General features: G+C 63.6%; 2 protein-coding genes across 4 annotated transcripts in view; both read left to right on the top strand.

Moving 5' to 3' along the window:
- PEAR1 (platelet endothelial aggregation receptor 1) overlaps window positions 1–8,048 on the top strand; it is an 8,750-nt gene extending 702 nt beyond the window's left edge. The window contains 25 exon segments of the mRNA XM_042894079.1: window positions 1,423–1,539; window positions 1,818–1,910; window positions 1,988–2,092; window positions 2,352–2,452; window positions 2,533–2,625; window positions 3,026–3,272; window positions 3,343–3,415; window positions 3,417–3,458; window positions 3,535–3,671; window positions 4,018–4,230; window positions 4,337–4,511; window positions 4,846–4,966; window positions 5,065–5,228; window positions 5,375–5,477; window positions 5,548–5,694; window positions 5,788–5,916; window positions 5,991–6,119; window positions 6,248–6,376; window positions 6,469–6,684; window positions 6,750–6,856; window positions 7,092–7,203; window positions 7,319–7,387; window positions 7,530–7,724; window positions 7,830–7,840; window positions 7,842–8,048. Of these exon segments, the coding sequence (XP_042750013.1) occupies window positions 1,502–1,539; window positions 1,818–1,910; window positions 1,988–2,092; window positions 2,352–2,452; window positions 2,533–2,625; window positions 3,026–3,272; window positions 3,343–3,415; window positions 3,417–3,458; window positions 3,535–3,671; window positions 4,018–4,230; window positions 4,337–4,511; window positions 4,846–4,966; window positions 5,065–5,228; window positions 5,375–5,477; window positions 5,548–5,694; window positions 5,788–5,916; window positions 5,991–6,119; window positions 6,248–6,376; window positions 6,469–6,684; window positions 6,750–6,856; window positions 7,092–7,203; window positions 7,319–7,387; window positions 7,530–7,724; window positions 7,830–7,840; window positions 7,842–7,982 (3,090 nt within the window). The 5' untranslated portion in view covers window positions 1,423–1,501 and the 3' untranslated portion in view covers window positions 7,983–8,048.
- Window positions 8,049–8,739: 691 nt separating this feature from the next.
- Window positions 8,740–11,443, top strand: LRRC71 (leucine rich repeat containing 71). Of its 3 annotated transcripts, none has more exons than XM_042894077.1 (14): window positions 8,740–8,949; window positions 9,023–9,130; window positions 9,202–9,300; window positions 9,422–9,497; window positions 9,583–9,657; window positions 9,735–9,803; window positions 9,891–10,050; window positions 10,130–10,297; window positions 10,383–10,481; window positions 10,642–10,681; window positions 10,757–10,833; window positions 10,917–11,025; window positions 11,097–11,206; window positions 11,290–11,443. In XM_042894077.1, exons 1-14 carry the CDS (start codon window positions 8,916–8,918, stop codon window positions 11,362–11,364), a joined length of 1,299 nt encoding a protein of 432 aa, XP_042750011.1. In that variant the 5' UTR covers window positions 8,740–8,915; the 3' UTR covers window positions 11,365–11,443. The 3 variants fall into 3 exon arrangements, with proteins under 3 accessions (XP_042750011.1, XP_042750009.1, XP_042750012.1); XM_042894075.1 differs by having other exon boundaries at window positions 11,273–11,443; XM_042894078.1 differs by lacking the exon at window positions 9,583–9,657 and having other exon boundaries at window positions 11,273–11,443.
- Window positions 11,444–11,969: the final 526 nt, after the last annotated feature.

The following is an 11,969-nucleotide window of genomic DNA, read 5'->3' as shown; positions in this document are numbered from 1 at the left end:
ATAATCATCCCCAACCCTTGGGGGTTTTCCCCTCCCTTCCTCCTGCTTGGTTCAAAGCAGGAGGATTTGGTCATTGGGATGCAACCACCCCAGGGTGAGGGCGATGCCAGGCTGCAGCACATCGGGTGCCACCCTGTTCCTGTCCTCCAATCAGAGCTCCCAAGGATGGGGACACAACATTCCCTGCTCTGGAGAGGTTCTGGGGGGAGTCCGTGGGGCAGCATAGGAGCATCTCCTGGAGGTCTCTGTGGTGCCCATGGGACAATGCTGGGTATCCCGGCCCCCACATCCCAATTAGCACCAGATGAGGCCGTGTTTTGATGACTCCTTGCTTTTCCTGCCAGCATCTCTGAGCGGTTCCTGTTGTTCTCAGCAGCTCTGGGGCCCTGCCTCCCCCCCCCACCCCCCCCCATCCTCTTTGCAGAGCGTGGGTTTGCTGGAGTGGGGATGGGGCCGTGGGGAGGGCTCAGGGGTCCCGAACTGGGGAGGAGAGTTGCAGGGCGGGAGGCTCGGAAGCGGGTGAGCAATTACTCACCCTGGAAACGGCCGCTGGGACCTGAAGGGAAATGGGGGAAATTCTCTGACTAAACGCTTTTTCCAGCAGAAAAATGGCGCTGCTCTGGGACAAGGAAGGGCTGCTTCAGTGGGGTCACCCCTCACCTCTCACCGTGCTGTTGTACGGAGGCAGGGCAGCCCCATGGGGAGGAGGAGGAGGAGGAGGAGGAGGAGGAAGGAGAAGGGTGGCATCAGGGGTGGCACCTCGAGGTGTCCCCAGGCATTGAGGAAATGGCCGTGAATCCATGAATCCAGCTGCGAGGGGCAGGAAACCTCTGCTTCCTCCTGCAGCACACGTGTGCATACCGGAGAGCTGCAGCCATCCCCCCAAAAACACGGTGCTGTGCGCTCAGGGCTCACTGTGTTGCTCAGGGATGCTGGGATGGGGTCCTAGAGCCAAAAGGGGACAGCTCACGGGTCCCCCACCATTCTCTCCTGCTGGGTCTTGCAGAAGCCCCAGTGCACCCCGAAATGCTGCAGTGCGTGGCCCCGTTTGGAGCTGGCTGTGCTCCCAGCGCCCGTCCTGCGCTCGGTTGAGCAAGAGCCCAGCGGATCCAGGAAACGCAGCGGCAAATAAATACTAAAAGCGTTGAAACGGGGCCATGCAGGGAGGCTGCCAGGGCTTGGGGGTTAACTCCTTCCCATCCCCACCTCCCTGAGATGGGACTGCGGATCTGAGGGCAGAGAGATGTCAGGATGCATCCCTGCTGTCCTCCAGTGCCCCGTGTTCAGCCCTGGGGACAGTTCATCTTGATGGCCCTGAGTGCAAACTGGTGTCAACAAATGCCCTGCATCCAGCCTTGGGGGTGGGTCAGCCTGATGTCCCCACCTTTCCCAGTGTCCTCAATGCCCCATATCTATCCCCAGGGACAGGTCACCCCGGTGCCACACAGTGCCCCAATCTGTGGGCTGCCCCCAGTGCTGTGGGAGAGGAGCAAACCCCAGGATGGGGTCCTTGGATCCTGCCTCAGGAGCAGCTGTACGGTAGGACAGTGATACCCAGGCAGGGGGGATGCACAGTGCTGTGGGGCAGGATGGGCACAGCTTTATGGCAGCACTTCTGTCTCTCTGTGGGGCCCGCACAGCACTGGGGCCACCCGTGTGGCTGTGCCTCAGTTTCCCTTTGGCAGCCAGGCCGGGTTGGAGCCGTTCCCCCGCATGCAGGAATGCAGACCCAGCCCCACGGGGAGGCCGGGGCCGGGGGCGGTGGGTGGGGAGCAGGAGAGCAGTGTGTGCGAGTCCAGCTCGGTGCTTCCATGCAGGATGGTGCTGAGAACTGTGGCACTGGCACTGCATGCCTGCCTCCTGGCCGCCCTCCACCCCAGCGACCCCAACGTCTGCAGCTACTGGGAGAGGTAGGAGCTGTGCTGGGGGCACCGGGTTGGGGGCACCCGTGGGACCACCCACCACCCCGCACCCTCTTCCCCAACAGCTTTACAGCAGCGGTGAAGGAATCGTATGCCAAACCCCACGTTTTGACCTCCACTGAGCCCTGCACTGGGACACCAGGACTGCCACAGCCCTGCCCGCAGCAAAGGTGAGGGCTGAGCCAAAACCCCAGCCCAGCCCCCCCCCCCCCCCCCCCCCCACCCCATCCCACTGCATGGATCATCCTGGTGCCCAGCGCAATGCCCTCCCGCCCTGCTGCAGGGCTGTCCTGTGCCCAATGCGATGCTGTCCCATACATACATCTAATGGGGGCTGTCCCACTGGCTGGTGCCCTATGGCTGAGGGGGGAGGGTTTACATAGGGCCGTCCCCCCGCACCTCATCCTCATGGCTCTGCTTTTGGCACAGGGTCGTGTACCGCACGGAGTACCGACAGGCGGTGCGCACCGACTACCGCCGGCGCTACCAGTGCTGTCTGGGCTACTATGAGAACAGGGACGCCTGCGTCCGTGAGTGGGATGGGTGGGGGGCGAGGGGGGGGGGGGGTCTTGGGCTGTCCTCTGCTCACCTCCCAGCTGTGTGCCTGCAGCGCGCTGCACCCAGGAGTGCGTCCACGGGCGGTGTGTGGCCCCTGAGCGTTGCCAGTGTGAGCCAGGCTGGAGGGGACACGACTGCTCCAGCAGTGAGTGGGGAGGGGGCACAGGGACCCCTGGGTTGGGGGATGGAGTGGGGTTTTGCAGGGGTCTGCGGTGAGAGATGTTCTGGGGGTGAACAGGGAAAGGGAAAAGAATGAGATGAGATGGGGATGGGGATGGAGTGGGAGTTGGGGATGGGGACAGTGATAGGGATGCTGCAGTGAGGTGTCCTGGGGGTGAACAGGGAAAGGTAAAGGAAAGAGATGAGATGGGGATGGGGTTGGAGTTGGGGATGGGATGGGGACAGCGATGGGGATGGGGATGGATGGAGTTGGGGATGGAGATGGGCTGGGGCTGGGCAGGAGGGGAGCTCGGGACGGAGGTGGTGATGGAGATGATGTGACTAGGGCTGGACCCTGGGACACAGCAGTGTTCTCACCCATGCAGAGTGTGATGAGCACTCGTGGGGCCAGGACTGCGAGCACCGCTGTGACTGCCACCATGGGGCCCCCTGCGATCCCCTGAGCGGGGTCTGTGCCTGCCCCCCTGGTTTCACCCCCCCGCTGTGCCACAAGCCCTGCCCATCCGGCTCCTACGGCCCTGACTGTCGCCTGCACTGCCCATGCCACCATGAGGCCCTCTGCAACACCTCCACTGGTGCCTGCCTCTGCCCCCCAGGGCTTGCTGGCCCACTGTGAGTGAGGGTCCCTGTGGTGCCCGGAGGGGAGGGGGTCCTGTCTGCTCACTGCTCACTTTCCCCGCAGCTGTGAGGTGCTGTGCCCCAAGGGGACACCGTGCGTCACCCACTGCCCCTGCCAAAATGGGGGTATCTGCCACCCCCCCCGGCTCCAGCACCTGCGTCTGCCCCCATGGATGGATGGTAGGTGGGATGTGCCCCCTCTTCCCCACGCTGTGGGGTCCCCCCCAGCCCCGCTGACCGCAGCACTCTGTGGCAGGGGGACATCTGCTCCATACCGTGCCCTCCCGGACGCTTTGGACCCGGCTGCCAGGGGGAGTGCCGCTGCCACAACAGGGGGCGCTGTGACCCCCTGGGGGGGCAGTGCCGGTGTGCACCCGGCTTCACCGGAGAGCAGTGAGTGGGGATGGGGCACGGGAGGCAGGGGGCTGGGGGAGATGTGGATTGAGGCACAGGGAGGCATGGGAATGAGGAAGGGGGGACATTGGCTGGAGGCACACAGGAATGGGGATGTGGGTGAGGTGGGGATGGGGATGGGGCGCACAGGGGGGAAGGGGTGCCAGCAGCAGATGCAGGTGGGTACACAGGGCTGGGACACACAGGGCAACCAAGCCCTGGTGCTGCCAGACCAGGACCTGGATGCAGCCTGGCATGCAATGAGCTGCATGGTCTCAGCTTGGAACAGAAAGGGAGGGTCTGGGTGCTACCTTGAGGTTGTGTCACCCTCTGTGTCTCCATACAGGTGCCGGGAGAGGTGCCCGGTGGGGAGGTATGGGCAGGACTGCCAGGAGAGCTGTGACTGTGCCAACGGAGGACAGTGCTTCCACGTGGACGGCGCGTGCCTGTGCGAGGCCGGCTTTCAGGGCAGCCGCTGTGAGGAGCCCCGCTGCCTTCCTGGTCTCTATGGCATCCACTGCCAAAGCCACTGCCTCTGTCACCCCCAGCACAGCCAGAGGTAGGCGATGTACCCTCCCTTTGTCCCCCGCATCATTCGCAGAGCCATCTCCCAGTGCACCCAGCGCCTGGACTGGGAGCTCTGGGCACTGAGTGGGTGCCCCCAGCTGCCACCCGCTGCTCGGCGAATGCTCGTGTCGCCCTGGCTGGGCTGGGCTCTTCTGCAACGAGAGCTGCCCCCCCGGCTCCTTTGGGGCTGGATGCCTGCAGCTCTGCCTCTGCCTCAATGGGGGCACCTGCGATGGGACCACCGGGCGCTGCCACTGCCCTCCTGGTTACACGGTGAGTCCCTGAGCTGCCCCTGCTGCAGGGATATGGGGAGCAGTAGTGCAGGACACAAGGATCAGAGAATCCTTGGGAGGACACCTTCTGGATGGGCTTGGGTTCTGGTTATCCCTGGGGGCAGTTTGGGGTCCAGGTGTCCTTGGGGCTTAGCATGGAAGGCCCATCTAGGATCAGGGTGGGTCCCCTGGGAGGTCAAGATTTTGGGGCTACTCCTCTGCCTCCAGCATCACTGCGCCAAGGGGAGGGAGGGGCTGGTTTGTGGCCTCTCAGCCCTGTGTGCAGAGAGATGCTGCCATCTCACAGTCCCCCCACATTCTTCCCCTCCCCCCAGGATGAGCACTGCTCCTCCCTGTGCCCCTTGGACACCTTTGGGCTGAACTGCTCGGAACGCTGCTCCTGCCAGCACGGCGTTGCGTGCTCCCCCATCGATGGCTCCTGCATCTGCAAGGAAGGGGGGCACACAGCTGGGGGGGGGGGGGCCAGGGACAGCTGGAGTGATGTGTGTCCATCCCCATTCCCATGCCCACCCCAACACCCTCTCGCTCTGCAGGCTGGCACGGACCTGACTGCTCCACACCGTGTCCTGATGGCACCTGGGGCCCTGGATGCAATGGGAGCTGCGACTGTGCCCACGGGGCCACTTGCAGTGCCCAGAGTGGGGTCTGCAGCTGCACCCCGGGATGGCACGGCCCCCGCTGCCACCAGCCCTGCCCGGTGAGTGTCCCCCTACAGCACCAGAACGCAGTGCCACCGCCTCCAGCACCACCATCCCCAGTGCCACCATCCTCAGTGCCACCATTCCTGGCACCACCTTCCCCAGTGCCACCCTTCCCAATGTCGACCTCATCCCTGAACCCCAGAATGGGACATTCGGTGCCGGCTGCGGGCAGCGCTGTGAGTGCACCAACGCGGATGGCTGTGACCCCATCACTGGAGAGTGCCACTGCCTGCCTGGGTGGACAGGTGAGGGAGCCGGGGTGGCGATACCCCACTGTGCCCTGCCCCTGTCCTTCACTGCTCTTGCTGCCCATAGGGTTGCAGTGCAAGCAGAGCTGCCCGCAGGGCTCCTGGGGCCGAGGCTGCCGCCAGCCCTGCATGTGCCGCAACGGAGCGTCGTGCTCTCCTGAGGACGGATCCTGCACCTGCACCCCAGGCTTCCGTGGCCCCACATGCCAGCGCCGTGAGTGCCCCACGGGGGGGGTTCTCCTCATCCCTCGAACCCCATAGGGCTGAGGCCGGGTGCACTCATCTCACAGCAGCCCTGTGCCCACAGAGTGCCCTCCTGGCCGCTATGGAAAGAGGTGTGCACTGAGCTGCTCCTGTGCCAACGGTTCCTCCTGCCACCATGCCACCGGTGCTTGCCTCTGTGCTGCAGGCTGGAGCGGCCCCCATTGCTCCCAGCGTGGGTATGGGGACGTGGGGACAAGGGTGAGGGCTGGTGCCAGGGGGCTGATCATCTCCTTGCCCCACCACCAGCCTGCACACCCGGCTCCTGGGGGGACGCCTGCTCCCAGCGTTGCCAGTGCCACAACAGGGGGACGTGTGACCCGGTTGAGGGGACATGCCACTGCCCCGCAGGATGGACAGGAACCAGCTGTGAAGAAGGTACAGGACCCCCATCCCCAGCTGAGGCTCTGTGCACCCCCAGGGTGCAGCCCTGGGGGAGTGATTTGGGGCTGCTGTCTGAGCAGTATGGAGCTATACGGAGCCACCTACCCTCTGTACCCCTGCAGAGTGCCCCCCTGGGACCTTCGGATTGCAGTGTGACCAGCTATGCCACTGTCCCCACAACGCCACCTGCCACCCCGTGAGCGGGACGTGCCCGTGTGCCCCAGGCAGGAGCGGACCCCACTGTGAGGCTGGTGAGCAGGCATGGAGAAGGTTGGGGACAAAATGGTGGGGACCAGCTCCCCACCTGTTCTAAGGACTGTCCCTACATCCTCTACATCTACAGAGAACCCCGATCAGCCCTACACCATCGTGCCGGCCCCACCGTTGGCCTACAGCACACTGGGGATGGTGGTCAGCCTGGTGGCCCTGGTGGCTCTGCTGGTGGCCGTGGTGGCTGTGGCACTGTGCTACCGCCACCGGCAGAAGGGAAAGGAGAACAGGCACCTGGCCGTGGCGTACACAGCAGGACGGATGGACACCTCTGAGTACGTGGTGCCAGGTGAGCAGCACGCTGGGACGCGGCTCCAGGCCCCCCCGGCACCAGCACTGATGTCTGTCCCCCAGATGTGCCACCGAACCACACGCACTACTACTCCAACCCCAGCTACCACACGCTGTCCCAGTGCACGCTGCCTGCCCCCGGCAGCCAGGACAGAGCCAGCTCCCTAAAGGTATGGCAAAGCACAGTGACACGGTGCAGCGTGGCACGGCACGATGCCATGGTGCGGTGTGGCACGTCGTGGTGCACAGCTTTGCACAGTGCACCGAGGCACAGGGCAGCATGTTCCATCGTGCTGCATGACAGCAACAGCAGAAGAACGGTGCAGCACGGTGTTGCACAGTGCAGTGTGGCACGGCACGGCATGGGGAGCTCTGCAGCTACGCTGTCTCTTGTTTTGGCTGCAGGTCCCCAGCTCTCAGCCCTTCTCCGGTGCAGAGAGGCCTTATGGCCCTGATGGCAATGCTACCCTTCCCCCCGACTGGAAGCACCTAGGAGCACCACCACAGGGACCCAGGGGTAAGAGGGGGCAGCTCTTGGGAAGGTGGCAGCCCTGCATTTGAGGGAGTGCTTTAGGAGGTGGAGAAGACCAACAGGATCCCTTCCCCTGACTCTCATGATGCTTGGTTTCCAGGCGGGGGGCAGATGGAGCGGAGCTACAGCTACAGCTACACCTGCAGCCTGGGGAAGTACTACAGCACGGGTACCAATGGGACTGGGAATGGGGATGGGATGGAGCAGGGATGGGATGGAGAGGGGAAGGTGGACGGGATCTGAATAGGACCCATGTGGGCACGGCCGCTCTCTGTATATTGGTGATGGGGATCCCTCTGCCTCCCCCACAGAGCACCCCCAGGAGGGGCTGAGGGCCAGCGGCAGCTCTCTAGCCAGTGAGAACCCCTATGCCACCATCAAGGACGTGCCATCGCCGCTGGCCAAGGCCCCCGAGGGCAGCTACATGGAGATGAAGTCCCCGGTGCAGCGAGAGATGTCCTACGCAGAGATTGGGCTCCTGGAGGAGCCTGACAGCAACGAGGAAGGTACGCCCGGGGGTTGGGGGTTTTGTCGGGGGGCGGGGGTCATCCTGATGGACAGCCCTGTGGACAGGAGACTCTCATCTCCTCCCATCGTTCTCCTCCCTACAGAGAGCAGCCCGGGGGGGGGCAGAGTGCGCAGCTCCAGCCCGGGACATTCCCAGCCACTACGATTCGCCAAAGAACAGCCACATCCCCAGCCACTACGACGTGCCCCCCGTCCGTCACCCGCCGTCCCCTCCTCTCCGCAGGAAGGATCGCTGAAGCCCCCCCCTCCCTCCCGCCTTCACATCGCGACACGTGGACAGGAAACGCTGCCCTGCAGCGGGGAACCGACGCGCCGGGGCCCACCCGGGAGGGGGCCGGGCTGGGTCCCCCCCCCCCCCCCCCCCCATAAAGGGTCTGCCCTGTCGCCGCTGCTGTCCCGCAGCCCTCGGGGCATTGCTGTCAATAAAGCCGGGTTGGTTGTGGGAGCGGCGTCTTCAGGAGTTGTGTCCTTGGGAGGAGGGCGGTGAGGGGCACGGAGCAGCGCTGGCCCCGGGATGGCGGCGGCACGAAAGCCAGGAAGGAACCCGCGGAGAGCAAAGCGCGGCCATAGAGACCGCGTGGGGGGGGGGGGGGGGTAGGAGGAGGGAGGGAGCGAAGCTTCGACGGCCCAAAGGCGGATTGAAAGCGTGCGCTCTGATTGGTCCGATGGCGGCGGTGGGCGGGGCCAAGAGGTGTTGCCACTGACTCACCCAGCGATGGTACGAAAAACGGAGGCGAAAGGCACGCGGTGATTGGCTGGAACGGTGACAGTTTGCGCCCATCGATTGGCTCAGAAATGGACCAATGGGGCTTCAGCAGCGGCGCACCGCCTGTAAAAGCGCGAGGACGGAGGCAGCCGCTCCCCGTTCGCTCTCGGCGTTCCGGGCTGCTGGTGGTGCTTCGTCTTCTGCTTCTCGTCTACGTCGACCGCGGAGCCGCGTTCAGGTGGTGAGGTGGGTCCGGACCGGGACCTTCAGCCCCTTATGGTGCCACCGTAGGAGCCCGCACGGTTCCCGCCCTCCCTGAAACCTCTCCACGTTGAGGATCTTTGTAGCATCCTCTGGTTCAGTGGTAACTGTGACAACCACCCACCCCCCTCCACCGTGCCCAGGTGTACAGTGGTGAAGGGAGTGTATTGCCTGGTGTTACGCTCTCCCAGTGAATGCAGAGATGGAGAGTGAGCAGAGAGCTGAGCAAGGTGCTGGTAAGGCTGAGCCTGGTGAAATGGGGGGTGGGGGCTGAAGGGATCCCCCCTCCCACCCCGTGTTTCTTTTCAGAGCAGTACCAGTGCTGTGGGCTCCTGCAGCAAGACCTGACAGAGCTCTGTGCCTGGGCTGGCATCACTTCCATCCCCAGGGTCACTGTGCGGCCTTCCTGTGCAGCAAGTGAGGGAATGGGGGTGGCTGGGGGGCAGGGAGGGAGAGATTTGGTTCTTCAGACGCTGCTTCACCCACAGCTGAGGGTGCAGAGCCTTGCAGACTGGGAGAGCGCTGCATCCAAGTAGAGCTGCAGAATGACAATGACCCCCGGAGCGTCTGTGGGGTTTTCTTGCGAGGTGGGGAAACAGCACTGGAGAGGAGTGAACCATGCCAGTCCTCCCCCTGCCACCCCCAGTCCCTTGGGTGGCTGAAGCCACAGTTAGACACTTTTCCCTCATTCCATCTCACATCCTGCAGGCTGGAAAGTGGATGAAGAGATGCTGGGTGTGCTCAGCAAGTGCCTGCCTGCCCTGGGCAGCCTGAAGACCCTAAAGTGAGCATGGGGGGAGGAGCTGTGGGTGGTCCACAGGCAGTGCTCAGTGATGGGGACAGCAGAGTGATGCCATCTGTCCCTGCAGCCTCTGGAGCACTGGGCTGACTGATCACATACTGCCTGTTCTAGGCACGATGGTGGCAAGGTGCCCCCGGCTCTGGTAGGTGAGGTGGGAGGGGGAGCTGGAGTTCTTGATGTCATTAACTGAGATGGTCTTGGTGCTGTTTTACCCCACAGGTCGCTCACCCTGGAGGGCAACCCTTTGCCAGAGCACTCCTTCCACGTGCTGATGGGGGCCAGCAGCACGTGAGTGCCAGGCTCATCCCTTGGCACAGAGCTCAGATCCCCAGCTACGGAGTGACCCCCAATGTCTCCCAATTTCCTCAACCCCAGGCTGTCCCATCTGTCTCTGCGCAACAACTGCATTGATGACAGGGCTGCACAACTTCTGGGACAGGGCCTCTCCAGCATGAGCTCCTCCAACCACAGCCTGCTGTCGCTGGTCCTCAGCTTCAACCGCATCTCTGACGTGGGCGCAGAGCACATTGCTGAGGTGGGGGCAAGAGGGCCATGGGGGAGCTGAATGCTGCCTGTGCCCCCTCCCATCACCTTTCTCATCCCCTCCGCTCCAGGGGCTGCGCTGGAACCGCTCACTGCTCTCCCTGTCCCTGGCCCACAACCGCATTGGGGATGCAGGGGCAGTGAAGCTGGCAGAGGTGCTGCAGCCCTTCAAGTTGAGGCACGAGGAGGTGGTGGAGCGGAGGAGGCTGCAGATGGAGGAGCAGGGCCAGCCCCGTGCAGTGAGCTTTGGATGTGGGGTGGGTGGGAGCTTTGCCTTTTGGGGGCCATATCTCTGAGCGAATTTCTTTTTATATCCCCAAGCAGGCTGAGTCCAGCAGTGGGCATGCCCTGAGCCTGCAGGTCAGTGCGGCAGCAGGCAAGCTGTCTGCAACCAAACAGCGCACAGGCACAACCAAAAAGAAGGTGAGGAGGCAGGCAGTCAACGTGGGGTCTTTGGGTACTTCTCCTGGGGGTGTCTGGGGGTGGGTGGTGCTGTAGCTGTGCCTGAGTTTCCCCATTTCCCTGTACTGGGTGGAGTGCTGCCCAAGGAGTGAAGTGGGGGTGAGCTTGCTGGCCTTTGCAGGAGCTGCTGAGGAAGGACAAGAGCAAGCAGAGCAAGAAGTGTGAGTGAAGGTGCTGGGGGGCATGCGGGGGGAGCTGCTCCTGACTCAGCTGCTCTCATTCTGCTCTTCCTGCAGCTACTGCCCCTTCAGACTCCCGACCCGGCCGCAGCCGTGGTGCAAAGGGTGCCATCGAGGAGCAGCAGGACACTGAAGTGAGCAGCACAGTGGGATTCGGCAGGGTTTGCACTCCCTGCTGTGGCCCCTGCATCCTCAGGACCTCTCCCAATGCCCCCAGGCAGAGGATCTAGCTGAGCCCAGCCACCCACTGCTGGAGCCAGGCTTGCACTGCGGTGGGAATGTCATCCTGCCTGGGAACCGGGTGCTGCTTAACCTCAACCTGTCCTGTGAGTGGGGGGCTGGGGGGGGCTGGCTACAGCACGGCCCCATCCCCATGCTCGTGTCCTCCCCCTCACAGACAACCGCATCACAGAGCGAGGCCTGGGCGCATTGCTGGCTGCGGTGGAGGGGCAGGAGCAGCAGGAGGGAGCTGGGGGGAGACAGGGGCTGCGATGCCTCTCGCTGAATGTAAGCTGGGCTCGGTGGGGGGGTTGCTGGCAAGGCACGGCCTTATTCCCTGTGCCCCTCTCTTAGAGGAACAACTTCTCCAGTGCCTGTGCTGCCTTTACCCGGCTCCAGAAGCTGCTGCTGCAGCGGGACCCCCTCCCCAAGCTTGTGGAGGGTGAGGAAGAGCACAGCCAGGATCCCTGAGCACCCTTAGAAGCAGCGCTTTTCTGGGCTTTTCTTAATAAATTTATTTTTTAATTTTTGTTTTCCTTGGGGGGGGGGGAGGGAAGGAAACTGCTGATAGGAGCAGCGCGAATCCCAGGAAGGAACGCGGGGAGAAACCAGCGCGGCCGGAGGTTGGCATAGAAACCGCGTTGGGGGGGGGGGGGGGAGGGGGGGGGCAAGGATCGGCTCTTCGGCGGTCTAGAGGCGGATCCAAAGCGCGCGAGGTGATTGGCTGGGAATGGCAAAGGCTTGTGCCAGCGATTGGCCCAGAAATGGACCAATGGGGCTTCAGCAGCGGCGCAGCGATTGGTGCTGCCGTGAGCCCCCGGGGCCCTATAAAAAGGGCGCGGACGGAACCTGCAGCGACCCCTAACGGTTCGGAGTGAGCGCTGCCCTGACCGCGCCTTCCGAGTGACGCCGCGTCCCTTTCGGGTCCGTCCCGCTCCTTCCCGCTTCGTCCAACTGTCTAATTACTGACTCCTCTAATTATTGACCCCACCTCGCGCGTTGTCATGGGAGGTGCAGGAACTCTCAGCCCCTGTGGGACCTCCCTAGGAGC

Source organism: Lagopus leucura, unplaced genomic scaffold (genome assembly GCF_019238085.1).
Source record: "Lagopus leucura isolate 7727_CA_CO unplaced genomic scaffold, USGS_WTPT01 236-5_obj-0_obj, whole genome shotgun sequence".
In the NCBI taxonomy this organism is placed as follows: Eukaryota; Metazoa; Chordata; class Aves; order Galliformes; family Phasianidae; genus Lagopus; species Lagopus leucura.
The sequence above is the reverse complement of the archived record's forward strand: the minus strand, read 5'-3'. Positions and strand labels throughout refer to the sequence as shown.